Raw genomic sequence first — 27,994 nt, forward strand, 5'->3', positions numbered from 1 at the left:
TGAGTGAAACAGAAGTGTGCAGCCGGGCAGAGCTGGCTCAGTCCATCCCTTTTTGTATTGACATGGAGAAGGATAGGATTAAAGCCAGGCTTACTTAGCCATCAGCCTAATCGCCATGGCGCTTGTTCCCCCCCCCCCCCCCCCCCCCCCCTCTCTCTCTCTCTCTCTCTCTCTCTCTCTCTCTCTCTCTCTCTCTCTCTCTCTGCTTTTGATTTCAGATGCAGCAAGTCAATTTAATGGGCATTACGATCAAATCCCTGGCAGAGGTCGAGGAGGAGGTGAGTGGAGGGCGCCACGCTCCGCTGACACTGGGCGCTGCCGGCCCAGAATGCAAAGCGAACAGGTCTGGGGAAGGTTGTAATGAAGCGTTTGAGACGGCACGGCCCGTCTGGCCCTGCTAAGCCTGGACTGGAGGGCCGCAGCCTGGCTGGGGAAGCCTGTCTGAGGGCTCGAGAGCCTTCAGACGCTCCTGTCTGCGGGCTTCTAAGGCCTTCCTCCTCTCACCTCTCTAGGGGAACAGGAAGTCAGAATGCCATGTAGTCTGGTAAACAGTGACGCTTGCTTCTGGCTGCAATCAGCCTGCACACACGACAGACTCAGCATGAGGAGAAACAGGGTATATACCGGGCAAATACAGTCAGTACACACAGCACCTTGTTACCAACGAAGGAGCCTGCAGCCATTCGTTGCTAGGGGGAAGAAATCGGAGCTACCTGCATGATAGAAATAGCGACATGCCTTTGAGCCAAATGTGTGTGTGTGTGTGTGTATACGTGCATGTACGAATGTGTTGGTGTGTGTGCATACATTTGAGCGTGAGTGTGTGTGTGTGTGTGTACTGCCAGCGTGTGTGTGTGTGTGTGTACTGCCAGCATGTGTGTGCATTAAAGAGAGTGACATCCCTTCTCTCTCATTAGCGCATTATCTAGGTATCACGACTGGCAGGATGTGACAGACCAATGTAAGGGAACAGGTGCTGTTGGGTTGGAGATGTGTTACAGAGCAAACAGTCCCTCATCAAACCGGGTGTCTGTTCTGCACCCTGGCTCTATCTGCTGTCACATGGTATAGAAATCACACAGAGTTGCCATCTTGTCATTTGGTCACCCAGAATGCTCATTGTCAGCTCAGGTAGTACTGTGTGTGTGTGCGGGTGGATGTGTGTGTGCGTGTGTGGTCGTCCGGTGTGGTCTGCTGATGGTGAAGACAGGACAACCTGGCAGCTCATCCCACAGGCTTCCTCTCCTCTCCCCTGTCCTCCCCTCCTTTCCCCTCTCCCATCTCCTCTCCTTTCTCCTCTCCTCTCTTCCCCTCCTCTCCTCTCCTCTCCCCTCCTTTCCCCTCTCCCATCTCCTCTCCTTTCTCCTCTCCTCTCTTCCTCTCCTCTCCCCTGTCCTCCCCTCCTTTCCCCTCTCCCATCTCCTCTCCTTTCTCCTCTCCTCTCTTCCTCTCCTCTCCCCTGTCCTCCCCTCCTTTCCCCTCTCCCATCTCCTCTCCTTTCTCCTCTCCTCTCTTCCTCTCCTCTCCCCTGTCCTCCCCTCCTTTCCCCTCTCCCATCTCCTCTCCTTTCTCCTCTCCTCTCTTCCCCTCCTCTCCTCTCCTCTCCCCTCCTTTCCTCCCCCAGCCCCCTGAACACATGGTATGTTGAGGCAAGGAAAGGGATGGAGGAAGGAAGGGAAAGGTAGGGAAATAAGGAGGGAGGGAATGAGGAGAAGGATGGAAGGAAGGAATGGAGGAGAGGAGGGGAGGGGAGGGGGGGAGAGAAGGAAGGAAGGGCAGGAGGGAATGAGGTAAGAAAACGGAGGGAGGGAGGGAAGGGCACAAGGAACCATTAATTACTGCCGAGCTGGAGCTGATGAAGTAAATGTGAGATAGTGTAACACGCAGGATTTAGTGAAGTGGACGACAGCACAAGATTAATGGTGGGGGCAGGCTGATGGCGATGAAGCCTCAGCTTAGCTTGATAATTAGTTTCCAGGAGGAAACATCCCTTACCATTGTGATATTTTTACTTCTCTCCCCTTATTATCACACTAAAACTCCAGATGTTGAAAATGTAGTTTGTGAATTTTTTATTTCCTTACATAAATACTATAATAATTTAAAGATATAAATAGTTATGGACCTATGGGATTGTATTTTTGCACGAGTGAAAGAATTCGGGTCGTAATTCAGGGTAGGTTTGTTGGAAGGGATCTCCAAACATGGCATGGTTAGGATCACAAATCCCTGGTAGTCCAGAAGGTTCTGTTACAGTCGCTGCTGTACCTTCTGTTGGAGGACACAGTAAACGGACGTCATGGTAACGGTAAACGGACGTCATGGTAACGGTATACGGACGTCATGGTAACGGTAAACGGACGTAGGTTCTGTTACAGTCGCTGCTGTACCTTCTGTTGTCCAGCGAAGTTCAACGTACTGTTGTTAGGTCTCCTTCCCTCTGTCTACACTACTGGAGGACAGATTGTTACTGTACTAATTGACGGATTTCTAATTCTATTAAAAATACATACATAAAGGAGATGTTCTTGGCGGTATTTAACATATGCACATGTAATTGAGGAAAACTGCGTTAATCACAGTGTTGTAGATAAGAATATTTCCTAACAGGCATCACTTAAGCCATTTCTCAGATGATGTTGGTTCCAGCAATTAGGCATTCTTTTCATTTCCCAAATGACTCGGAAAAACTTGCGGAGATTATAATTGCTTTTAGCCACGCATATCTAATTTGTGTCTTTTTAAGTGTTAATTAGTAAGCGATTTGAGCTGACGTCTCTATGTAGTTCGCACTGCTGAGAAATGTTGTTGTTGGCGGGTTGCTAATGATTTTCAGAGTGAGCGTGTGAGAGCGGCAGCACCAGTGAGGACGGCACAGGGAAGGTGCGTGACAAGAGTGTTCATTAACACCTTTGCATGTATTCGTCTCAGCATTTGTGTGCGTGTGTGTGTGTCGGTGTGAATGTATGAAGTGATGGCTTGAGACAGACTGTGTTGGTGTGTGTGTGAGTAGGAAAGAAAGAGTGAGATACCCTGTGTGTGTGTGTGTGTAGGATTGAGTGAGAGAGAGAGAGAGAGAGAGAGAGTGAGAGAGTGAGAGAGTGAGAGAGAGAGTGAGAGAGTGAGAGAGAGAGAGAGAGAGAGAGAGAGAGAGAGAGAGAGAGAGAGAGAGTGAGAGAGAGTGAGAGAGTGAGAGAGTGAGAGAGTGAGAGAGTGAGAGAGTGAGAGAGAGAGAGAGTCTGAAAGGGGGAGTTCCAAATAGAGGTGGCATTAATGAAGACAACATGTCAAATATTTTTGGCGGCGGAGCAGGGACAGGAAATGAAGCTTTGCTCATCTAGGGGAAGGCCGCCCATGTTCTCCTGTGTCACTGTCCTGTCAGCCTGCATGTAAAAGTGGCAGACAGTGATCCATGCTCTTCCTGATAACACCCCAGTCCCCCATCCATCATCCACACATATACACACACACACACACACACCTGTTTATTTATTTATTTTAGCCAGGTGTCTTTTCTGAATTTCATTATAACTAACTGGCTTTTGACATGTGATGCTTCTGTGTAACTTGAATCTTCCTCCAGATAGATAAGAGATAGAGAGGGTGGTGCTTTATTCTCCAATCACTGCCATGTTGGAAGAAGTGAATGCGAATTTCAAAAAGCAGTTTCAGTGATCTCACAGCATCACCTAGTGTTGTGATTCAGTATTGCAGTTTGTTTGTGTATTAATATAAATATTTTTTTTCTCATCTGATCATTGTCACTGACTGCTATTACCCTTATGAAGGGCATGTAAGACAACGGGAAGACAAATCATTTTAGATTTACTGTCTTTAGTACAGACTCAAGTGTAAAAATTAATAGCTTAGTCACACCTTCTATTCTGAGATTTTGTTTGTCCACTAAAGAAGAAATATAGTTAGAAATTGTAAATAAATGGTTGACTGACTACTAGGCATTTCCCTCTCACTGGTGTCATGATCATATGTGTCCACTAGGGGTCAGTATTTGCCCATATTTTTTCTTCAGACTCCATTTACTGGCCCAACAAAGTTTGAACTCAGTCAAAAAGCCTGTATGCTTGCTTGTCTGTGTTTGTGTGTGTAGGCATGAATGTGTGAAGAGTAATATGTTTCCCCACTGTCTTAATGATCTTCTGGATTTGTGTTGTGTTGCAGTTTTATTACAACTTCAGCACGGAGCACAGTGTTGCCCAGGTGGAATCTCCTTCCACCCGCCCAGCCATACGGGAATCTGACACAACATTCCTGACATAAAGCACCTTCAACATGGATAACACTTCCAGGAGGAACTGCAGTTATTTTTATTGTGAATTTACAATGGCAATTATTTGTTTTAATTTATAAGAATAACCAATGAGAAGTGCTGTGTGTTTTGTGATTTATGACATGTGTCATAGGGTTAAACAATGTGTTTCATTATTATATGAATTATTAGCCAAATTATGGCCTTTAAGGTGCTACACTTAAATGTATCTATACTTTTATTTAAAAATTGTATAATTCTTTTTTTTTTATATAATTAAAATACATTCCCAGCTTACAATGTTTACTTAAAAAAAAAAAAGTGATCTTGTGTATGTGTCTCTTTAAGAATCAGGTGTCCATATATGGTAGAATAAGAGCTACAGTGATATAGACTACCTGATGTACGACACCATGCATCTATCTTTCTGTCAGTCTCTGGCTCTCCCTCTCTCTCTATTCATTCTCTTCCTCACTCTCTCGTTCTCTGTCCATCTCTGTCTTTCTATCTTTCCCACTCACACACGCTCACACAGAAACCTACTCTCAAAAACCTCACAGTGCTTGGTGAGACTAATGTTTCTTCGGGTTAGACTATAAGTCTTTGGTTTGTACCTTAACACCTGCTGAAAAAATCTCTGCTAATGAAGATATCAGAACCTGTTTGTCCACCTTAGTAGAACCAATTAGTTTGAAAATGGCGTTCATGTAATCATCTCCACATCCTTCATTAGACACGCCTGCTAATTTTGTGAATTTGCTAATTCGGTCGACAGCATTGGTATATTTTGATATTCCTAATGGCTTTTGGCTTTTGGTTATTTACAGGTGTGTAGCGATGTGAAGAACAGATGACAACCCTGGGAGTATTATGGTCTGTCTTCTTTTCTGTTGGATGCAGTCAGACATTCCCTGAATCCTCCTGTTCTGTTCTACGTTCGTTCATGAGGGTGACACCTATCTCCCAGGAGCCAGCGACAGCCTCTGACAGTATTCCTCTCTACAGTACTCTTAAACTGCACACTGCTACACATACACTTGCCTGTATACTACACACACACACACACACACATACACACTGACTTCTTACAAGAATAGGCGTTCTTATTGAAAACCGTACCAGCTCTTCCTCAGAGTGAGGCTGAGAAAAGCAAGGCCTACAAAACGAGGGAATGACATAACCTCTCTCCTACTCCTCCCTCTTTCTCTCTCTTTCTTACTGTGCTGGTTCCACCCCCCCCCCCCCCCCCCCCCCCCCCGCCTCTTTGTGAGTGTCAGTCGTTAGTTTGCCGCAGTATCTCCCGTCCCACACCTTGACTAGCATTAAACCCCTTTTCACCTGATCCATCACATTCTGACTGCTCCTGCAGATGTGGGGAGGTTCCTGGTGTCCCTGGGTCTCCGGGTGCTGCCGTCTGGGAGCTGTGGGGGGGCTGCGAGGGGTGTTGTCGCGATGTGAGCAGAGGCGAGAAGGGGCCGGGTGTGGTGGTGAGCAGGAGGGGAGAGGGGCCCGGTCCGCCAGATGAGCTCTCAGAACCGCAGCTCCCTCACAAGCCATGCCCAACGCCGCCGACCCTTCAAAAAAGCCGCCTCACATGGTTTCACTTTCCCCCCCTCCTCCCCCCCCTGAGTTCCACTTTATGATATAGAAAAGAATAATGATATTCAGAGACCACACTGTAAAATGAAAACGGCGAGGGCTTGCGTTTGGCCCTCTGTTTTGTGTAAGCCCTGCTAAAAAGTTGAAAGGCCTGACTTGCCCCATGTGCATTTTAGTGGAGGAGAGTTTTTTTTTGCGGGGGCATGTTCGTGTATGTAAGCACAACACATGTTCATCTATTTTAGGACACCTGCGTAAAACTCCCTCGCTATTCCTGTCGTTTGTCATGGCATGAGACGTTACTTTTTTTTTTACCCCTGACCCTGTCCCACTCTGCACAGCGCGGGCCTGGGTGTGCTTCAGACCTGTGTTAGCTGCAGTCAGCCAGATGTACCAGGGTCATTTTTAACCTCACACCCGTGAGCATGACATGGATCAGTGTGGAAGCATGAAGAGCGAGCTGGAGGGGCTGTTTTGGGAATGGGGAACAGGAAGGCTATATTTATGAGGTGGTTGGAGGAGCTGTGTTAAGACTGGCTTAGCCCCTCACTCTGCCTCTGACAGCCCCGTTTCCCCCCTCTGTGGTGACCTGGGATGGAGAGGTAGTGGGTGATGGCTGGAGGTCTGTCAGAGACCAGGGCCAGAGACCAACTAAGATGATTTGGCCGAGCCTGCAGGTTCATCCAGAGCAGTGTTGGGGGAGGTGGTGGGACGGTTAGTCCACTAACAGGCTGTTAGCTCTCAGCTGCTGTGGACCAGTGGACTGGCGCTGTCTTGGCTGTTCCGTAATGTCGTCCGGCAGGGGAACAACCCACTGAGGCTTGTAGGAAAAGGTTGGACATGTGGTCCTGCCTTCACCTCCACTTTAACAAGGCCCAACAGGACTCCGGGGGAACGGGGATATCAGAACCATCTTGTCTCACCGTGTAGCAGGCAGCACGGTGAGTGATCTCAAACAGCCACGGCTATTCTGTCTCTTACCCTCTCACTCCCTCTCTATCTCTCCTCCCTCTCTCTCTCTTTTCTTCCCTGTCTTTCTTTTTTCTCTCCTTCCCTCTCCCTCTCTCTTTTGCTCCGGCTCCCTTCCTCTCTCTTTCTCTTGCTCCCTTTCCTCCCTCTCTCTCTCTCGTCCTCCCCACACATCTCTCCTCTCTCCCTCCCCTTTCTGTCAAGGCCATGTGAGCTGCATTACTGTAATTGAGCAAGGATGGAGCGGGGCGTGAAGTGATCTCCCTTTCCCTCTCTCTCTCTCCCTCTCTCTCTCTCTCTCTCTCTCTCTCTCTCTCTCTCTGTCCCTCTCTCTCTATCTCTAAAAATCTCTGTTCGTTTGATGACCAGTTAGTCTTTTTTTGCCCTCCTGGGAGCGCTACAATCTGAGGAGCCGGTAACACACAGATCAATTAACTCCTTTCAAGTGAGATCAAAGAGGCTCTGCACTGTGTCCAGACCTCTACACAACCTGCTAGTCAATTATCCCCGGCTAGGACGGTGCGCTCTGATTGGACAGACCGAGGCAGGCTGCTGCCACAGGTCTCATATGTTGCAGCTTGTCGTAAACAAAGCTGATGTGATTGGTTCGAACTTTTAATGGGTCCCTTCTCAGTAGAGGTATCAGGAGGAAGAGGCTGAGGCTGACAACATCATAGGTCCAACACACCGTCCCTGAGGGATGCCAGCCAAGGTGTGGCTAGGCATGGCGGGAGGGGGGAGGGGGGGTTAGGTGGAGGACATGGGCCCGCTAGGTCGTCTGGAGAGAGGAGAGAGGGTCGACCTGCTCCACAGACAGGTGCGGTGACCTTGTCCACCTACGGAGGTGCCATGTACATTTTATTGGACATTTACTGCTGGCCTGCGTTCTTTAGCCCGGCCACCTGGAAGCAATAAAGGCCGGCAGCTCCTGAGCCCACAGATCCTGCCCACAGGATCTGTTTCCCTAGGGACACCGGGCTAGTTAAGATGTTTATTAAGTTGAAAGTGGTCCGGGGGGAAAACGTTGAGCCGTACTGAGAGATTTGGCCCAGCAGTTTTCTTGTTAGTCGGAGCACTCCCAGGAGGCCTGGGGGGGGGGGGGGGGGGGGGGGGTTGTTGGTTCCAGCCAGGACCAGGAGGAGGACAGAGGTCAGGGCACAGGTTCTCCAAACTGGTAACCAGGCCCAGGGACTGTGGTGGGACAAATTCCTGAATACCAGAAAGATCCCAGTGGAACAATCAGCCTCTCTCTGACACCTACACCTGGGGGGGAGTTTTTTCTTTCTTCTTGTCCTTATAACATTCAGTGTGACCATACAACATTCATAACACATCCTTATTGGAAATTATTTTTCTTTAGTATGAATTAGTCTTCATATGTTTCTGTTTAGCTGTTACATTTTTACTCCTAACATTTGGCTGGTTAACTAGTCAAACCAGTCAATTATTATGCTTGCTGTGACCTCCTCTTGACCATGAGTTCAAAGCCTTGTACTCTAGCCCCAGCTGGGCTTGCCTAATAATGCCAGTTAGCCTGCTAGCCAGTTAGCCAATTAGCCTTCTAGGCATAATGTTTTGAATTTTAAAAGGCATTGAATACTTAATATTGACATCTAAACACCACTGAATTTGTTGGTTTTGAATTCACCTCTTAATAATAATTTATTTAAATGTAAAAATAATCTGATCCAAAAATTCAAGGTTCGGAAATTCAAGTTGCTCAAATTCAATGTGATTTTTTTTGGCCTAGACTTTTTTCACCTCAGACTTCAATATTAAGTATTCAATTCCTTTAAAGATTATAACATGATGTCACTGATTTGCTTTCATAGTTAGCCTCCTAGCATGTTGGCCAGTCAGTCAGTCCCCGGGTTATCCTGCTCTGGGTCTCCCCCTTCAGTCTGGATAGGAGAGAGAAGCTACAGGCCGTGCAGCAGATGTAGTCAGCACATCCTGTTTAGGGCAGTGATTGAGACGGGGGAAGGCATGGGGAAAGGTGGGCGGGGTGGCGGTGGTGGCGGGGAGAGGGGTGCTCGACTCTGCCTAATGTTCAGGACAGATTGGAACGCCTCACTGGTGACAGTGGCTGTCTAGATCCTCACCACCAGATCCGCCCAGCTGAAAACCATCTGCTGGAGTTTTACCTTCTCTCTGAAGTCCAGCCTCTTAATGACACACACACACACGTGCACAGACAGCCACGCACGGACACACACATGGACACACACACTCACACACATGCAAGGACAACCACTCACAGGCACACACACACACAGACGGACACACACACTCATTGAAATTGGTCCCCAAATCCACAGTGATATACTCATTTTTATTGGAGTTACTGAATGAAATGATGACTAACAATTACAATTATTTGACTTCATTGTTTACTTGGCAGTTATTTATTTTACTTTGTTTTTTTTACACGTAAGTCAATGTTCTGAGATTGGTATCTGGGCCCCTGGTTCCCATAACATGCAATGGATGTTCATGCCTGTTGAACTGAGGTTAGTGTTTCCAGAGCCGTCTGTGATCGATTCACCATTGAGTAGTGTTGATGATGAAACAGGACTTATGCCACTCGGTAATAAAAAGTATTTTACCCATAGCAACATGCAGAGCATTGAGAACACATGTAATTAAACAGCGTTCAGCAGTCCTACAGCTTCACACACAGCCAGGAGCCTGGAGATCTATTTAGAATGTCTTTTAGTTCTTGTAGCCACAAGGTCTGTAGGCACATGTAATTTAGACAGCGCACACATCATTTATGCGCCCCACATGAGAAAAATAAGTGTATGCCTGTTGTGAATGGCACATGTCCTAAGATCATTGGAGAGCCTCATGCAGGCTTGCGTATGTGCTTGGGATACATTATGTTTCAAGAAACAAAGAAAAATGCAATAAATCTCGTTTCGAGTTCAGACTCTTGCCATTGTAGACACTAAAATCAGCACAAAAACACATTGCGCACATACGTTTCTATAATCATCTGTAACTCATCTATGTTCACACATTTCTTATAGAATTCAAAAGTTTTGTTCAGATGAGATCTGTGTTGTTTGCTCCGAGCAGTCAGCTCTGGCCTATCTGTCCTCTCTCACAAACACAGTTCCAGCCTCACCGGCCTGCTCACTTCTCCAGATGATGGGAAACAGGGTTCGTACGAGCCCTTCTCTGGCCACGTTCATCCGTCCCCTTCAGACTCGGCATCCAGGCTCATAGATGCGCAAAAGATCCTTTCGAAACCTAGATCTCACAAGCCTTTTAAACACAGTTTAAATACAGTTTTTGTGTAATGCCCCAGATCAATGTAGGACCTGAGTTATAGAAGTAGCATGGTTATCCATATGAATCTTTCTGGCCCTTTGAGTGGTGTTCACAGTTCTGGGTGGAGGTGCTGCCCTGTGCTCTCTGGACATGACACCAGACAGAGAAGAGATGAGATAGCCATGGCACTAAAGACAAAGCATTTTTTCCCCTCCTTATAAAACGATCTAGTGCAACGATTCTAGTGACCAGCAGGGGGTATCGTTGTTGTTCTAAATGTATTAGAATGCATTGTCAAATATCTATTTGAGAAGAGGCTTCGGGTCTTTCGCTAAAATAGAGCTGATAGTCATATATATTCACATTATAAGAACGTGTTGGTTTGTTAAAGAGTAGCAGTGTGTTTGTCTTTTGGGTATGTATTTACTACTGTACAAAATGTTTTTTTGTTGCTATAGGCAGACTATATTTGCATGCAGTAGGTGCTTTCGTGTCGAATGTTCATCTTTATGACGCTTTTGGTATAGGCCCACTAATTGATGGATTCACACATTTTTGATCAAATGATTCTCAGTCGATGGTTGCACTTGCAGGTATATTTTTTAAACGTGGGAAACTTAACCTTTTTTTTATTTTACACGGGCTCTCGAGGAAGCAAACCCATTAAAATGTGACTGAAGTCACTTTAATCATCAAAGTCCTCAAACACTGCAATTGATCGTGTTCTGTGTTTTGGACTGGGCCGTCAGTTTTTCCATGGGTCTCATATTCTAATACTGACTAATGTAGCATTTGCCAATTATTTTTCATATATATCGTTAGCCAAACAGGTATGTTATCCACAGCATAGAAATATATTGAAATAGTTCTAATCAAAAAGTTATTGAACGAATGTACAGGTACGCTAATTATTATCTCCTTTAAATTGATCATGTTGCAAACGTAGGAAATGTAGCCTAAACTATAAAATGTGTTCCTAAATTATTTGTTGGACAATGAAAAAATACTCAAGTTTATTTTAAAGGAATATTTGGAATCCTTTCATTTTACAACCACTGTATGTGATTAATATAAAGTTTACTAGACATTTTTATTTCTCGAGTGGTGTGCTCTCTGGCATATGCAAAATAGTAATTGCCAACAAAGGCAATATATTATGTATGCGTGTGCATGATATTGAATCGTAAACCTGTTCGAATATGGATAACCACTCGGCCAAAACAATTCTTTGAACCAATACACTTAATTTATAAAAATAGGAAAGATTACTTTGTTAAGGCAAACATGGGCTACTAGTGATAAAAAGAAGGCAGCCTGATTGTTTTTCATAGTTTGCAGATAATTCTCAGTTTTATCTGTAGGCCATATGTAAAATCTGATTTAACAGAATTCGATCCATACGATTGCACAATCGTTAGTTTTGGGTCAGTTTATTACTGACATACGGAACTCGGACACATGTTCTTCGCATGATGGCCTAGAGCCTACTGAGTTTCACCTAGACCAGGCCTACTTGTTTTGTTTTTTTAATACGTAGAAATCTAAGTTCAAACATAGTAAAGTACCTCACAAGCAAAACATAATTGTTCATTGTTCTTGAATATTTATCTTAATAATATTATCCAATATTCTAATACTGCATTTGTGGGAAGAAACCACTGGTTATTAAGCTATACAAAATCGTTTTACCTTTTTCTTTTTTACGTCTAAAGTCCATGTAACACCTGCTGCATACGAAGTTTAGAAGGCGCCTCTATTAAAACCAGGTGAAAACATATGATGATTTTGTTGCATGCTTTCATTAATTGATTGGGATCCAACTTATTTTAATCGCATACGCTAGCCTTTGCTTTATTTCCTTCTCTTCGTGACATTTAAGAAAATATACATTTATTGCTGTTTCCGTCTAGGTTTTTGCATCAGCCGAACAATTCGTCCTCAGAACACTAGAGGGCAAAGAGAGCGGTGCTTGCACACTGGAGCCACTACCTTTCCGATGCTCCACTAAAGATATCAACACCACGCATGGATAGGAGGTAACTAAAACCTAAGCTTGCATTATATGATACATCCAATTAAGTTGTATTCCTTTTAGACCTTTCTCTGCAAAACACATGTAATTTCATTCAAGCTATATAGCCTATATGCTATGCTCCCTTATTCAACAAGCTTTGTATAATTTACATATTTATTTGAGAATTAATTTAACATTAACCTAATGTTTAGAATAATAATGATGATCCCAATTATTCATATTTATTTCGTTTGTTCGCGTGTCGCTATTCATAGTTTAATTATTAACCTATAGCCTATATATGTGCGGGATATCTGCCTATTGCCGCCTTAATTAAACGTTATTTTGTTGGTTAGTTTACAAGACCGTGGAATGTAGGCGAATATCGGATCGAATCATCGAATGTAGCCATAATATATTAAAATATCGTAGCCTACTAACATAAGATTAAATGTCAGAATAAGTGGATTCATTATAGTGAGTCGTGGCCTTTTGAAATTGTTGAGTTTGCAGAATCCCGCTCATATGTTCTAATTTATTTCGGTGACCGCTTTAAGATTGATGTAGGCCAACTAGACAATGTATTATATGTTTTACATATAATGACATAACTTCGTAATTTGGATTTAGGCCTACACATTGGGGGATAAATAGATCATAGCCGATCTAAACACCTAATTATCTTCACTTGTTTCACTTAGCCCATGTTGTGCTTGATTAACCCGAAACTAAAATCACACAGTGGGATTTTCCTCCTAGAAGACCATTAGGCTAGTTGTTACGTTGACTATACGTTATAAGCCTATTGGGTCTCCTGCATGAAGACAGCCGGGTTTATAAATTGACCACAGCTTGCTTATCTTTTAAGAACGCTTGAAATGCCTTTTGGGCAAGGCATCCCAGGAGCAAGAGCCGGGCCGGCATGACAAATAATCTTTAGCGTCTTGTGATTTATCTACAGGCGACTCAGCGTTCCTCACCTTGCCGACCTTATCAATGGAGACCGGAGTTTGACAATCACGCGTTGAAATGTAATCGTGTGATATGAAAATACAGATCTTAAATTTATGTTTTGTCGTTTGGAATCATGGTTTGCTTCCCTGTACCAATGGATCTGGGTTTATAGAACACATCTCAGCCACAATTGAGGACACGTGTCGTGCAATTGATAAAACATAGGCCTAGATGAAAGAACTGTCTCTATTGGTCTAATGCCGGGACAATACGATTCAACCCTGTGAATATAGTCTGAGTTGTGCTTTTAGTCAAATCCCATGTGGTTGAATTTGTTACATTGAATTATGATATATCGTTCAAAATTATGACTTAAAAAATAAATGCAGGCAATATGTGGGCATATCTGTCTCGTGTCTATATATCTGACACTTGGATTTAAAGTGTCCAGATTTACTTTACACATGCCTACCTGTTTCAGTGAAGAAAAGCTGCACATTTGTATAGGCCTGCTTCTATTGTCTGAGGGCCGTATAGCCTACAGCAGCGGTTGCTGGCCAATTACACAGAACAATTAAAAATATCTGATCTATCAATATATCAAAACAATTGTCACGGCGCTATACACGCATCTTACCTTCGGGTTAAGGCTACTGTCCTGTTCGCGCAGAGCTCTGTTATCGCGATCCATCGCCAGGTGCACGGTGTCACAATGTTATGGCCGACAAGGCAATGCAACAAAGAATGTGATTGCAAACTTCTTACTCGCAGTGCCCCTAAAGCCTACCTGTGCTAGTTTTAAATAGGCGTAGCCTACGGAAAACCTAATGGGAAAGATGGGAAAGACGAAAATAAATCTGAAAGATCTAGATTTGGATGATCAGGCAAGCTACCCAAAATCCGGCAGCCAACATATTTCGGTGTAACTAATGTAGGCTAAAAAGTGATTCGGAACTGTGAGCCTAGACAAAGCTGTTTCAACTGCATGTAGCCTAGTAAATCCTAATAATATAAAGAAATAGCTTTGGCTACATTTAACAAAGCCCATGTAGGCCTATTATGATTTGTGTTTGTGTAATAATAACAAACATAATATACCTATAACAGTTAACATAAAAAAACAAAAACATAAAATAATTCTAATAAATAATCAAATTGTGATATGATGACGTAGGCCATGACTGTAGCCTATGTTTGTTTATTTTTCTTTCGTAAAGGCCTATATCAACTCTCTTTCTAGCCTTAACAGGGCGGAATTAATTCTATTCTGTTGAGCGCACTGCTGTGCAACCAATAGCATCCCAATGCCAGTAAACAGACTGAAAAAGTATCTCGTTGTGGGAGGATCCAGTCGCTTCAGTGTCGGTCTTGGACTTTTCAAGCGAGAGGGAACCGAAGAGCATACAACAACTAAGAAGAACTTTTGGAAGATTTCGCCCATATTTTTTGGATTTGTAGAGCTTTTTATTCGTCGGTCTGTTTATACGGTAAATAGCCTATTAGAAAAAGACCAAGGCTACGTTATCCCGTGCGAAGCCGGGCGCTTGCAAAGAAAACGCAGTTGGCCGTAGCCGTATACCTGCTCTAACAAACTAACAGGTGACTTCTTGCAGTTTTTTATCGTCGTTTCTAATCATTAGGCTACATTCTAAAGGCCTAGGGATATTTTGTTTTAGGACAAAAACAACAGCTGTAAAATAGGCGGCGAGTCATAACATTGAGGACTACTTTTAGGGCTATTCTTGCATGAATCCAACTGAAAGCGTTCTCGGAACACATTGTAGCCTAAGAGCAGACTTGAGTGCATCTACATGTAGGCTAGTCTCATCAACCACACAGGACTGTCCACCAGAGGCGAAGACAATTCTGATCGTATATTGTTATGGATATTGCAACAGGTCCTGAGTTTCTGGAACGCGGTTTCTCGGGGAGAAATCTTTCCAAATACTCGATGATGTTGGACGGCATAAAAATTGAAGACCATCCACTTCGATCGGGTCAAGCTATCGGAGTCAGGCTTGGTGAGTCCTAACACTATTGGAAACAAAGAAAATAATTAATAACAACAATTTGATTGATCATGCCATGTCGAAAACTATTAAGTAAATGGTGCATTTGCCGGAAATAAAACCAAAGCGTGCTGCGGCTTTTCCTTACATGTACAACATATCGTCTGTGCAGGCCTGTGTACTAACTTAAATCTATTTTTAATTACAGTTATGCTACTGTGCCATATTAAAGTCCTCACTAGCTAGCAAGATTAAACACAATCCAAGACAAACCAAATGAAACAAATAAACATCTGCAAGTAAATGCTACGCTGATGCTTTTAATGCTGACAACATCCAGTGGTATTTGTTGGAGGGTTAAATATAGTAATTCATGTCCATTAAGCTGATGACATTGTCAAAGTCTCCTGAAACACAGAGAAACAAGTGTCAATGCAAGGATTCTATTTTTGTTTGTTTTTTTATGATCGCCGATATAGGCCTGCATTCACAACTATGTTTTTTGAAAAAGTAGCCTATAATCACACTGCTCTGACAGTTCCAACCTCCACATATGATATCACTCGAAAGGTCAGGATGTCTGTCATTTGGACAACATTAATTAACACAGCATGTAGGGTTGTGAAGTTACTAACCCAACGTTATAAATTATGTGGACTCGTGCTAGCATAATACTCCATGTGTAAACTACATTATCCGTTAGTCAATATATTTACATAGATGGATCTAGGAACACATTTATACACAATTGAAACTTGTATACTAATGTATCCATCCACTGCAGGGACGGAGTGCCACCATCAGTCTGTTTGTGAAGGATGCCAGCGTCCAATTTCTGACCGCTTCCTGATGAGAGTCAACGATTCGTCATGGCACGAGGAGTGTTTGCACTGCACTGTTTGTCAGCAGCCTCTGTCTACCAGCTGTTATTTAAGGGATAGGAAACTATACTGCAAACACGACTACCAACAGTAAGGACAATATTTATATTCCGTATGTATAGCCTGTTCGATGTGTGTTCAATCGATTGTAACCGAGGACAGGGAAAGTTTGAACGGCGTGAAGGAAATGGCTGTAGGTAGAATTTTGTATCTTTCCACCAAGCACAATAATTTCCCTATAGGTTTTAAGATACTTGATTTAAAAAAAATCCTACCAGGAAGCAAAACAGATTTAACAATGATTCATTTAAAAATAAAAGCCCCCCATGGAAGAAAAAGTTGCCTAACTCGCCGAAGCAAGCCAGTGCGCTTCTGACGGCCGGACAGAGATAGGCTATTTATTTATATATTTGAACATATTGTAGGTGCGTTCTCTAATGAGGACATGGTCCAACCAAAACTGAAGTAGCTTGTACACACACACAGACAGACAGACGCGCGCATTCAAGCAAATAAAACGTGGTGAGAGACTTATTTATTTAAGACTATTTTGGTTTCACAAGTTTTGTCCTTTAAATTTGCCTATATATTTTTTGCGACAACGGCATTAATTACGGATTAGGCTACAAAATAATGACGTCCACAATAATATTAATACAATCTATAAATTCAGCAACAGATTAATAAAAACGAATTTAACCTGCAATATTGCAACCAAAACAAAAGCAACTACACATACATTATTATGGATCGCACTTATTAAATAGCCTACCCTAAATAATTACATTAAGATGTACATTAGTATTATTATTGTTCTTATAGTCATTAGACACGCATATTATTATTACTATTGCTCTTATTATTATTTATGATGTTGCGTCTAAAGAATGAAGAGTAGGATAATTCATCTAATTAAGTCAGTTGATGCCGTGTATAGCAGACCGTCCTTTGGACCGTACCGTGTTCCGCATGACTGCTCTTCGACTTGTCACTAAATTTAAGCTTTTTGTATCTGTGCTTTGTAACACTACTGCAATTATTGGGTCATTGAAGCTCTCAGCGAGACACCGTGCGTCAGACAATGAGCTTCCAGCATCAGTGTTTCATGGGCCGTTCGTCCAGCTTCGGCGACGTGTCGGTCGGCCTTCACAGATCACTGTGATTATGCCCTAGCAGCCGCTCTTTGAAGTGAAGCACAAACACAAGTCTCACAGACACAGAAAGGCTCACTTAAATACCACTTTCACTTTCCATGTATACAATATTGTATATCGTGTGTGTGTGCGGCTAATTTAGATTTAGATGCATTCTAAGTATGCTTTTCGTTTAAACTGGACAGTTGGGTGTTGGGTTTTGGCCGTAAACCAGGACATTCACAGAAACAAACTGCATCGCTCCATTGTGATCTCACCCCTCCACTATCTATCACACACTGTTTCTTAACCTACCATCACCCAGGTCAACTAAAGAGAGAGGGGGGGGGGGGGGGGCACACTGACACAGGTATCTGTATTTGTAATTTCTGTTCGCATTGATGGGATACTTAGTCATGTAATTGGCACCTTTTTGACTTTTATGACACCTATTTAAGATGCATTTGTCAGCTCACTAAGAGCCCAGGGCTAGAGGCAGACTGCTGGCCGTTCACTGTGGAGGTGATTACATTCCTCCAGCGACTGATCCCAGACCAGTTATCATCTATCATAAATCAGGGAATTGGCAAACGTTCATTCTCACCCCCGTGGTGCAGTTAGTTTACTGTTTTTATGTGCATATAGGGGGTTTCATGAGATTGTGTACCGAAAAATGCTTTGTTTTGTTTGAAATGGTGTTACTGAAAGTTTGTTGTTGTTGAAAAGACCTGTTCTGAGGACAAATGATTGGGACAAATTGAGAGAGAATCTTTAGGAATGTAATAATTAGTATTATATTTTTAACAATTAGGATATAATAGCTGTTTTGATAAGACACGTACACAAATTGTAGTCCAGACTGTTACATTAATGAAGCAGTACTTCAAGATTGGATACAAAACATTTTTTATTTCCTATTTTTCAACAAGAAAAATTGTACTCGAGTAAGATAATGTGAACGCATTCAATTGCCTGCCTTACACGGTTTAAAACATGTTGACATTGTCTGCAAGAAGAAAGCAATATTAACAGAAGAACACCTTTGTAATATCCCTCTGCGTCCTTTCATAATTCTCCAGCTTGGACGATACCCGGGTGTGCTGATAGCTGGGTTTTAGAAGTGTTAGGAGGGCCCTTCTGTGAAATGTTGTTCTTTAATTAGCTTTGTTCTGGATGCCGGGAGGCGGGTACATGCTGATGGTTGGCTTTCTGCTCCGGCTCCCTCGGTGTTGTGTACCACATACGACAGTCCCGTGTGGCTAGGCTTTCTGTAAACAGACTGCATAATAGAAACCACCCCTGCTCTGTCTCTTTCATCCATTAGAGCATTTTACAAAAGGTTTGCATTCTTTCCCTCGTATATTACCTAATGCGTACAGAGAGGGCATGGAAGAGGTGTTGCTTGTGCTGGTTGGGAGTGCAGGGCCCCAACTGGAAGACTAATGGAACTCTAGCTGCCGTTAAGCTGGATCATGTTTCTTCAGCTTGCGTGGCGAGAACCGGGCAGAACCGAGCCACGCTCTGAGGAGGAAGTACTGGATTATGTATCAACATCGCCTGGCCTGTCCCAGCAGCATAGCATGATGCAATCCCCTGACTTCCCCCCCTAACGCAGGGTCGTGTTAACCTGCCCGTCAGGAGGGTGTTCGAGTGCTGTACCAAAAACTGGCTTTGTTTTGCCTTTCCTGTTTCCGCTGTACATGCATAGCCCCGTGGAATTACACAGTTTCATTTACAATTCAGGACATTTCTAGCTCTTAATGGCATGTCTGGTTGCACCTTAAACGAGACAAGAGAAGACATCAATTAAGATACCTCTGACCTACTTTCGATTGGAGATTGGAGAATTTGTCAGATTAAGGTAGATAAATAATATGACAGAATATTTTTTTTTAATGTCCACACCTATTGTGACAGATGCCGTTTTTAGGAAAGAAAGAATGTAGCAGGCCAGTGCAGGAAGTCCCAGAGGCTTGGCCAGCATCACACCCATCACCAGATAGTAGCTCAGGCTGATGGGAAGGGTGGTATATTGGAGGGTGGTGTTGGGGAGGGTGGTATATTGGAGGGTGGTGTTGGGGAGGGTGGTGTTGGGGAGGGTGGTGTTGGGGAGGGTGGTGTTGGGGAGGGTGGCATATGGGAGGGTGGTGTTGGGGAGGGTGGTATATTGGAGGGTGGTGTTGGGGAGGGTGGTGTTGTGGAGGGTGGTGTTGTGGAGGGTGGTATATGGGAGGCTGGTGTTGGGGAGGGTGGTATATGGGAGGGTGGTGTTGGGGAGGGTGGTGTTGGGGAGGGTGGTGTTGGGGAGGGTGGTGTTGGGGAGGGTTTGATAGCGGTGTGGGAGGACACCCTGGGGGCTTAGTTTGAGGGAGCTGTAACTGTTCTGGGGTCTGCTTGGTTAGCTCACATTATCCAGCGTGGTCGCAGAGGGGAGGAGTTAGAACTGTTCTGTCTTCAGCCTGGTGTGCTCACATTACCCAGAGTGGTAGCAGAGGAGTGCTCAGGAAATCAAGCATGCAATTTGTTGGTCTCTATAATTTACCCTCCCCCCTCAACCCTGCGGTTAAGCAGGGGAATATGTCAGTCAGTTAGTCAGTCAGGAATGCAGATCACCACAGACACTGGGGAGACATCCAGCAAAATGGAACTCTCTCATTTTGATAATCTATAATCTAGAGGGAGTCAGGTGGCTGAGCGGTGAGGGAATCGGGCTAGTAATCTGAAGGTTGCCAGTTCGATTCCCGGCCGTGTCAAATGACGTTGTGTCCTTGGGCAAGGCACTTCACCCTACTTGCCTCAGGGGGAATGCCCCTGTACTTACTGTAAGTCGCTCTGGATAAGAGCGTCTGCTAAATGACTAAATGTAAATGTATAATTCTGCAGGCCATCACATTTACACAACCATTACTGTTTGCCTAACATAAATAACACAGCAACATGTGAAAGATGAGAGTTATCGTGACCTCGTTCAGTTCTTTGTTGTTTTGATCGTCGTCTGTTCACAGTACGGACGCTTCACAGCGACTTAAATATCGATTCTGACAGGCAGGACCTGGTAGGCAAACTGGTGCATACTTTTGCCTTTTGAAAATCAGAAAGACAGGCCAAACATTGGGGAAAGGGATAACGTTTCACTACGTGCGTTTTAAATGTGTCAAACAGCAGTGTCCCAACATGGCTACAAGAGGTCGTTTCAGTGTCTGACAACGCTGAGCAGAGGGGTTCCCTGTCGGCTCACCGGAGACCCAGCAGAGCACGGATGCGATCTCAGGTTATCAGACCCCGCCCTCTTTAACGGCATCCCTCTCTGGAATGTTCGTCCAACGCGCGGGGTCCCCGGCGGCCGCTCTGGAGCGGGCTGCACCGTGGTGCTAAGTGCAGCAGCCAGACTGCTGTGTGCCCAAGGCTCGCTCTCGCAGCCGCTTCACACATTCTTCTGCCGTGTGGGAAATATGGGCTTGTGGTTCTAGCTGAGTGTTTGCCTTCACCCTGACTACCTCTCTCTACTCCCTACATGTCTCTACTTCACTGAAGACCGTATACTGTGTCACTATGCCATACTATAGGTTACCATACTATACTATTAGATGCTGTAGGTAGACATATTAGATAGATTAGAAGACTATCATAAACCTATGGGGAAAAAAACGTGAGGACAACCTAAATGTCTTATTAGAAACATGAGGTGGATGGTGTTGGTTCTTCGGCCTCCGTGCCCTCCTGTGTCTGTCCTCAGAAGATTTTCTTCATCTCTAGACGACCTCTGCTTCCCAACACGGCTGTTTCTGCCCAGAGTGACTGACAGAGACCTGCATGACGATGTGTGACACTAATCTGCCGAGAGCTTTGTCCTGGATGGAGGGTTTGACGGAAACAAGACTCCTAATCCTGTTATTCGTGTCAGGAATGGGCTGGGGTAGGACTGGCACCACAGCGCCGCAGCCCCCTGACTCCTCCTTCCCAGGGGGGGCAGGGGGCACCACGACACAGGGTCCCCCCTGAGTCCCCCACAGCCAAGAGGGCATGAAATGGATCTGATGAGGCCTATGCAGCCGTACTCTGGAAGTTATGGCAAGCTTAAATGTGTGTGTGTGTGTGGGGGGGGGGGGGGGGACAAGAGAGGATGTGTGTAGGTGCATGTGTGTCTCCTTATGAGTGTATGCAATTTTGTGTGTATGTGCACACGTGCTTGTGTGTACAGTCGACGCATTTGTGTGTGATTGAGTGCCGTGCGCACACCTGAATGTGTGTGTCTGTATGCATGAGAGTGTCTGGCTCTTCACCACAGGGGGTGCTGCCCAGGATGAGATTAATCAAGTTTGCCGGTTCCCTGGTAGAGGCCCAACTTTGGCTTTTGTCTGCAGTTGGGGCAGAGCTGTGGGGCTTAGAGTCCTTTGTGAGCGCCCTTACGGTAATCCTTCTCTCCCGGGAGTCCCTCAGGGCACTTTATTTACTCATTCAACTGTTTGGAAGTCTGTTAGACTGCAGATCAGATGCAGTGAAACCAATGGGATTACTTTAAGCAGCAGCAGTGGAGATTCCTCTCCTCTCCTCCTCCTCTCCCCTACTCTCCTCTCCTCCCCTCCTCTCTCTCCTCTCCCCCTCTCTCTCCTCCTTTCCTCTCCCCCTCTCTCCTCTTCTCCCCTTCTCCCTCCTCTCCTCTCCCCTCCTCTCCTCTCCGCTCCTCTCTCTCCTCTCTCATCTACTCCTCTCCCCTCCTCTCCTCTCCCCTCCTCTCCTCTCCGCTCCACTCTCTCCTCTCCCCTACTCCCCTCCTCTCCTCTGTTACATCACTGACGGCGTTTGGCTCCTACAGGTGGGCCCAGTGGCTGTCCTCCCAGGCCGGTCTGCCTGTTACCATCCCGGCAGGATGATGGCCAGGTCTGGTACACCTCTCCTTGTGGATGCTCTCTGGTAGCGATTCACTATGACCCTAATGCAAAGTCAGGTGTCTGTACCAGAGGCAGGTGAGGCAGTGCTGAGGCAGTGTTCACTGACTTCACCGTTCAGCCCATAGAGCTTACAGGCAAACTGCAGGGCTGGCAGACTGTTATGTTTCCCTTTTCTACTTGTTTTGGCTGACTCGCCCAGCGGGCCGTATTTCAGTGAGGACCACAGCGGCACGTGAGGTGTCACGCTGCAAGACCAACAGGTTTGTTTTATTGGTAACCAGAAGCTGTTTTGTGTTCTCCTTCCATCACAGGGAGCCGGGCGGCGGAGCCGGGCGGCGGAGCCCGGGGCCTCATCCCGGCTCCACGCTCAGCAGGCTGTCAGGAACTCTGAACGCTCCTCCTCTCCGGCGCAGGAGGGGGGGGGGGGGGGGGGGGAGCGTATGAGCAAGCCACCAGGACAGCCTGTAAACTGGCCAGTGCTCCCCGAACACGGTCTCGGACCAGGGGTCAGTGCTGATTGGTGAGAGCTGTCTCCCCCCCCCCCCCCCCCCCGTGTGAAAATTCTCCAGATTGGGTTTCAATGTGTCTTTTCCATCCTCTCTGGTCTACTGGCCCTTTACAGGCAGCCAGCCAGGGTGATTTGTGAGTCGTGAAAGCTGCCCGAAGGCAGAGAGGGCAGGTTTTTATGTGATGTTCTGGAGGGGCAAAGGGAACGAGGCGTGAGGCTGGAGGTTGATAGGGGTCTCCACGGTGGATTCGTTTCTGACCGACCCACGCTGAACATGCTAGAAACACAGGACGGACCCAGCTGCCATGACGAGCAGAGGGAGAGAGAGAAGGGGAGAGAAGGAGGAGGAAGAACGTGACAGAGAGATGAGACACGAGACTCGTTTCTTCATGGGAGACCGGGACCGTGATACCTATCGTCTGCCCCCCCCCCCCCCCCCCCCCCCCCCCCCCCCACCTTGCCCCTGCTGGCTGGCTCTCCTAATATTTCCCAGAAAACAGCCACAATACATCTTGCTGGGAAATTCCTGCGCTCACGAGCGCTGGAAGATGATCCTGTGCCTCAGAAAGTCACTCGCTGAGGGGATGTAATATGGAAGATTTACAAAAGCAGATAAGCAATGATTTTGTTATATTTTGTGCAGCTTTAATGAAGATGCATGCTTTCCCCTTCACAAATGTGTGTGTGTGCGTATGTGTGTATGTGCGTGGAGGGGTGTGTGTGAAGGGAATTCCTTCCAATGGTTATGAACCTAGGTTTTGTTTTGTTGACGCACACAGACTGTTCAAACTCGAAAACATTGACTTTGCAATGATTAGTGTACCAAGCACACGGTGCTCTGTTTGCGTGTCCTCAAACATTATCCACATCAAACCATTTTACTGGACCTCTGTAATGTCGTTAGATTAGATTTGAGTATTTTCCGATGCAGTTGTTTCACCCCGCTGGAAAGTCCCGTGGACTTGGACCGTAACGCTCTGAGATGCAAATACCATGAAAGCAGTTAATAGGCAAACTTGTGGTCGGGAGAATATCGATCAGTGTTGGGTTCCTGAACTGGTGTCTCTGTCTCTCATGACTGTGTCTGTGCTGGTCTTAGTCTCTCACGACTGTGTCTGTGCTGGTCTCGGTTTCTCATGACTGTGTCTGTGCTGGTCTCGGTCTCTCACGTCTGTGCTGGTCTCTGTCTCTCACGACTGTGTCTGTGCTGGTCTCTGTCTCTCACGACTGTGTCTGTGCTGGCCTCTGTCTCCTCCTGCTGGGGCAGTGGGCCCCCCGCTCCCCGGAGCGTCTGTCTGTCTGTCTGATGTTGGACCCTGCGGGACCTCTTCTGCCCCGCCGGGCTGCTGACTCTCCCCCCTTCCCTCCCCCGCGCGTCCTGGCCCCAGCCCGCCGTCCTGCCCTGAAACCCAAGCCTCCATCTAGCGCTGAGATCCCAGCTGGAGGGGCTCTGAACGGGGGCCTCAGCTCTGTCTGCAGCCTGGCTCACAAGAGGCAGCACTCTCTGTCTCTCTGCCTCACCGGGGACTGAATCATTCCTCTCTGCCTCAGTCCTCTCTGCCTCTATGCCTCCCTATGGGACCGAGTCAGTCCTCCTTGTCTCCCTGCCTCACTCTGGAAAAGGACAGGAGTCAGTCCTCTGCCCTGACCCCTTTCCAGTAGTGAGCACAGCACTTAATATAATTCGGTGTGTAATGCTTTCGGATTGTGCCTTGCACCGTATTGCTACAAAAGGAAAAAGCGCTTGTTACAGATACGTGTTCATTATTGTGAAACATCAGAGGCTGAATGATGAGAGAGACTATGCTGAGCTACAGTAGGCCTTGTAGTGAGATTGAGGGTTGGTGTGTTGCCTGGGATTTAGTAAATGTGTGTGTGTGAGTGTGTGTGAGTAGAGGTTCTGTCATTCAGCCAGTCTCTGGACACGCTGTTGGCAGGAGCCTCCGTCTGTGGCTCTGGAGACGGTAAGCGGTGCGTGCCATCCAAACCACCAGCACTACCCCCACCCCCACCCTCCATCATCAGCAGCCAGGCAGCCCCTCCCTTTCCTGGGCCCCAGGCCCTGGGCCTGTAGCCCCGCGGATGAGTGCTACATCCTGGCTGTCAGCACAGGGGTTAGCTGGGGATTCGCCTGTGGTGGAGGTGCAGTATCAGGCCTTGTCTGTCAGCTCCTCATCCCCTTCCTCTCACCCCTCAGCACGGCCCACAGTGGCACAACAAATGCACCCGTCCGGAAGACGGGGCTGAGACCCAGTAAGATATCTCGGCGGAAAATGAAAGAATTACCCTTAGAATAGGCATATTCATGACCGTGCCAGTGAAAAAGGCCCTGTTTGAAAACCCTTAAGTGCTCTGGTGTTGTGTTATCAAACAGAGCGAGAAGGCTTTGACAGTTGGTTTACTATTTCACTCTGTATTTCATTTCAGGACTCTTTGCTTTTACCAAGCTTCTTAAGGACACCCGCTTACCGTCAATCTGGATTTACATACGGTTGTAGCTCTACTGTAACTCCTAAACGGATATTATCCGGTGGACAAATGATGAATGCATGCAAAACGTCAGTCCAGCGGATGGTTTTATAAACTCCTACAGCCTGAGGGTGTGCAGGATTTATTTTGTATTGTGCAAACTGACTCCTGATCCAGGTGTGTGTATATTTATGTGTGTGCGCCATGTTAAAGTGCACACACACACGCCCAGGCATGCAGACATCTGTACCCCACATGCTCAGAGACACGCTTACACATGTTGTAGGATTTGTGACCATAATCAGATTAATTGGTCCATCTTTCCTTGGAAACATAACATACACATGAAGACCTCTTCAAGCTTTCAGCTGGCTCCCAGTTACACAAACCAGAAGCCCATCTCAGAGGGGGGTGGGGGGGGGGGGGGGGTCAGAGGGGTCAGAGTGTGACCCCCCCCCGACATGGCATCCCCTGTGCAGCAGAAACCACAGTTCTCCATGCGTACAACCAAAAGACCCATGCCATAATAGAGAGAGCCAGATTATCGATCTCTCCATACTGTTTTTCATCATTTACTCTAAATGGATATTTGAATCCAAGAAAGCTTTATTCATAGTGGGCATAACGGAATATGAAGTTAGTGTTATTTGGCAGACGACATAGTAGTTTGTTTCAAAGACAGTAAAAACTATTTTGGCCTTGTGTAGTAGAAGTGCATTAGCTAAGGTACGGCTTAATCCCTAATAACATCCTCCAAACTCCTGCATGAAATATAGTTCCAGAGTGAACGGCCTGTGTATTTCTTTGCTGCCACAAGTATGTCTCAAAGAAGGATCATCTACACACGCTGCTGTTCATTATTTCATTCTAGGTTTTAAGTTCACCACAACTCTTAAGATGGGAAGGAATACAAAGAAAACTGAAAGGAAAATATTTATTTCTGTTTCACGCTTCTCTATACCCCCCCCCCCCTCCCTTTCCTGAAAGCCTTGCGCTGGTTTAGCCCCGTCCGTCAGTGCTGCCGTTTTGAATACTGTTTGTTATTATTCCTGCTCGTTGGTAACATCTGCAGTTGTGGTATAGGATTGGAGATTGTATGACTGGAATTCTTTAGCCTACAGTTTGTGTTATGTGCGGCATATAGGGATCTCAATGCCGGCTCTCATGGGATCATCGTTACAGAAAGTGACGTTTTTTGGCAGGAGTCATTGGCATATCATGGCAAAGGTTTCAGTCGGGGATAATGTACACAACACATGCAAACACACGTCCATTCACACACACACACGCATGTGCATGTACACACACACACATGTGCACCCATACACACACATGCACACACACATTCATGCTGTGTTGAGGAGAGGCCTGTGGTTCTGGAGCCAGAGAGAGCAGCATGACTCGCGGGTCCCATGGAGAAACGTCAGGAGGATAAGAACAGCAGGCGCGTTCTCCTCTAAGCACCCCTCTCCAACCTCACCTGGGGCCCTCCTCGGGTCTACACATGGGTGCACGCATTACAGGTCACCTTTTATTCATTTAGCAGACGCTTTCATCCGCAACGACTTACGAAAAAAAAGTGCATATGAAAAGAACAGCGTGAAACTGACTTGGTGGTTAGAGTCAGGGAACGTTCTGGCGTTTTACCAGGCACAGAAAAGAATAACAACTTATTCCTTTCAGGGGTGCTTTTGACTCTGGTCATCCAGGTACATGCGGTTTTGATGATGTGTTTCTGGGTAGTGCAGTTGGCCTGTGCCCGGGAGGGTTCATGTGGTGACACGGTGGTTGTCCCAGGGTGGATCCTCCGACCTGGTCTGTCGTTGCTCAGCGTCCCTGCTTATTTACCAAGAGGGCGAAAACGCCAGACTCCTGGCGGAGCCATGCTTCTAGAAGGACCCGGCTTACGTTAACATTTACATTTAGTCATTTAGCAGACGCTCTTATCCAGAGCGACTTACAGTAAGTACAGGGACATTCCCCTCCGAAGCAAGTAGGGTGAAGTGCCTTGCCCAAGGACACCGTCATTTTGCATGGCCGGGAATCGATCCGGCAACCTTCTGAGTAATAGCCCGATTCCCTAACCACTCAGCCATCTGACTCCCTAAGAGAGACATGCTTGTGTAGGGACTCTGAAAACAGCTGACAATGTGCGGGATTTGAGAAGCGAGAGGTAAGTGCTGGCCTTCCCTCCCAGACGAAGGGTAATGAGGGGAGTGCGGCGAGCGAGAAAACAGCCAGTGGTCCTCTGGAAGAGCCTTGAACGCTGCGATCAGCAGCATTAAAACAGATTTACACCCCGAGATCCTGAAACGATTTTCTTTTTTCGCTCGATGGCCCCTCTTCTTTTACAGATATTTCAGGGGTGTAATAAAGTGGTTTCGAAACATCCCTCACGCCAGTAGTGGTGAGTCCGTCTGTCTGTCCATCTGTCTATGCTGCTACAACATGCCAGCTCCCGGGCATGACCTAGATGTTCCGCTTAGCTCACACCGTGCTAGGCTAAGCTGCTGTGTGAGTGACAAACATCTCGGAAGTTTCCAGAAACACAAGGTTGCTTGGTGCATCGTTTACCTCGTGTGTTTTAAGTGCCAGGCTCTGCGATAACCCTCCCGACTCTGTTTCCCTGATGTTTCGGCTCTTTTGAAGCCTGTTGTTCGCTCCAGAGCAGAGATCTGCTCAGTGTAAGATGTCATACTCCCACTGAGTTGACCAGCGAGTCTATGGACCTCGATGTGCCCCATAACATTTAATGGCGCCTTGGCAACTGCTAATGGAAACTCTTACTTTGCCTAGCAATCACATTTTCGTTCCCCTTAGCTGGTTGCCTTTTCTGGTTACAGATCTCTCTTTCTCTTTCAAAACTAGCTGTATTATTAGTAGTAGTATGTGTCTTTGATATACTTAAGCAAGAACTCATGGTTGAGAGAGAGGAAAGAAGCAGCATTATCTGCTAATTATTAAGATTACGGATGGGGGAACAAACCAAGACGAAAGGGAACATTTGTGTTGAGTAAGTCATGGTG

At 46.0% G+C, this 27,994-nt stretch overlaps 2 protein-coding genes across 3 annotated transcripts in view; both read left to right on the forward strand.

Moving 5' to 3' along the window:
* mvb12bb (multivesicular body subunit 12Bb) overlaps nt 1-4,477 on the forward strand; it is a 29,989-nt gene extending 25,512 nt beyond the window's left edge. For both annotated transcript variants that reach the window (XM_067228268.1, XM_067228267.1), the window contains 2 exons: nt 219-278; nt 4,180-4,477. In XM_067228268.1, coding sequence (XP_067084369.1) covers nt 219-278; nt 4,180-4,278 — 159 coding nt within the window. In that variant the 3' untranslated portion in view covers nt 4,279-4,477. The remainder of the gene's footprint in view (nt 1-218; nt 279-4,179) is intronic.
* A 10,481-nt stretch (nt 4,478-14,958) lies between these two features.
* lmx1bb (LIM homeobox transcription factor 1, beta b) overlaps nt 14,959-27,994 on the forward strand; it is a 38,064-nt gene continuing 25,028 nt past the window's right edge. Inside the window, exons 1-2 of the mRNA XM_067228109.1 lie at nt 14,959-15,097; nt 15,870-16,056. Of these exons, the coding sequence (XP_067084210.1) occupies nt 14,959-15,097; nt 15,870-16,056 (326 nt within the window). The remainder of the gene's footprint in view (nt 15,098-15,869; nt 16,057-27,994) is intronic.

This window comes from Osmerus mordax, chromosome 24 (genome assembly GCF_038355195.1).
Source record: "Osmerus mordax isolate fOsmMor3 chromosome 24, fOsmMor3.pri, whole genome shotgun sequence".
Taxonomy (NCBI): Eukaryota; Metazoa; Chordata; class Actinopteri; order Osmeriformes; family Osmeridae; genus Osmerus; species Osmerus mordax.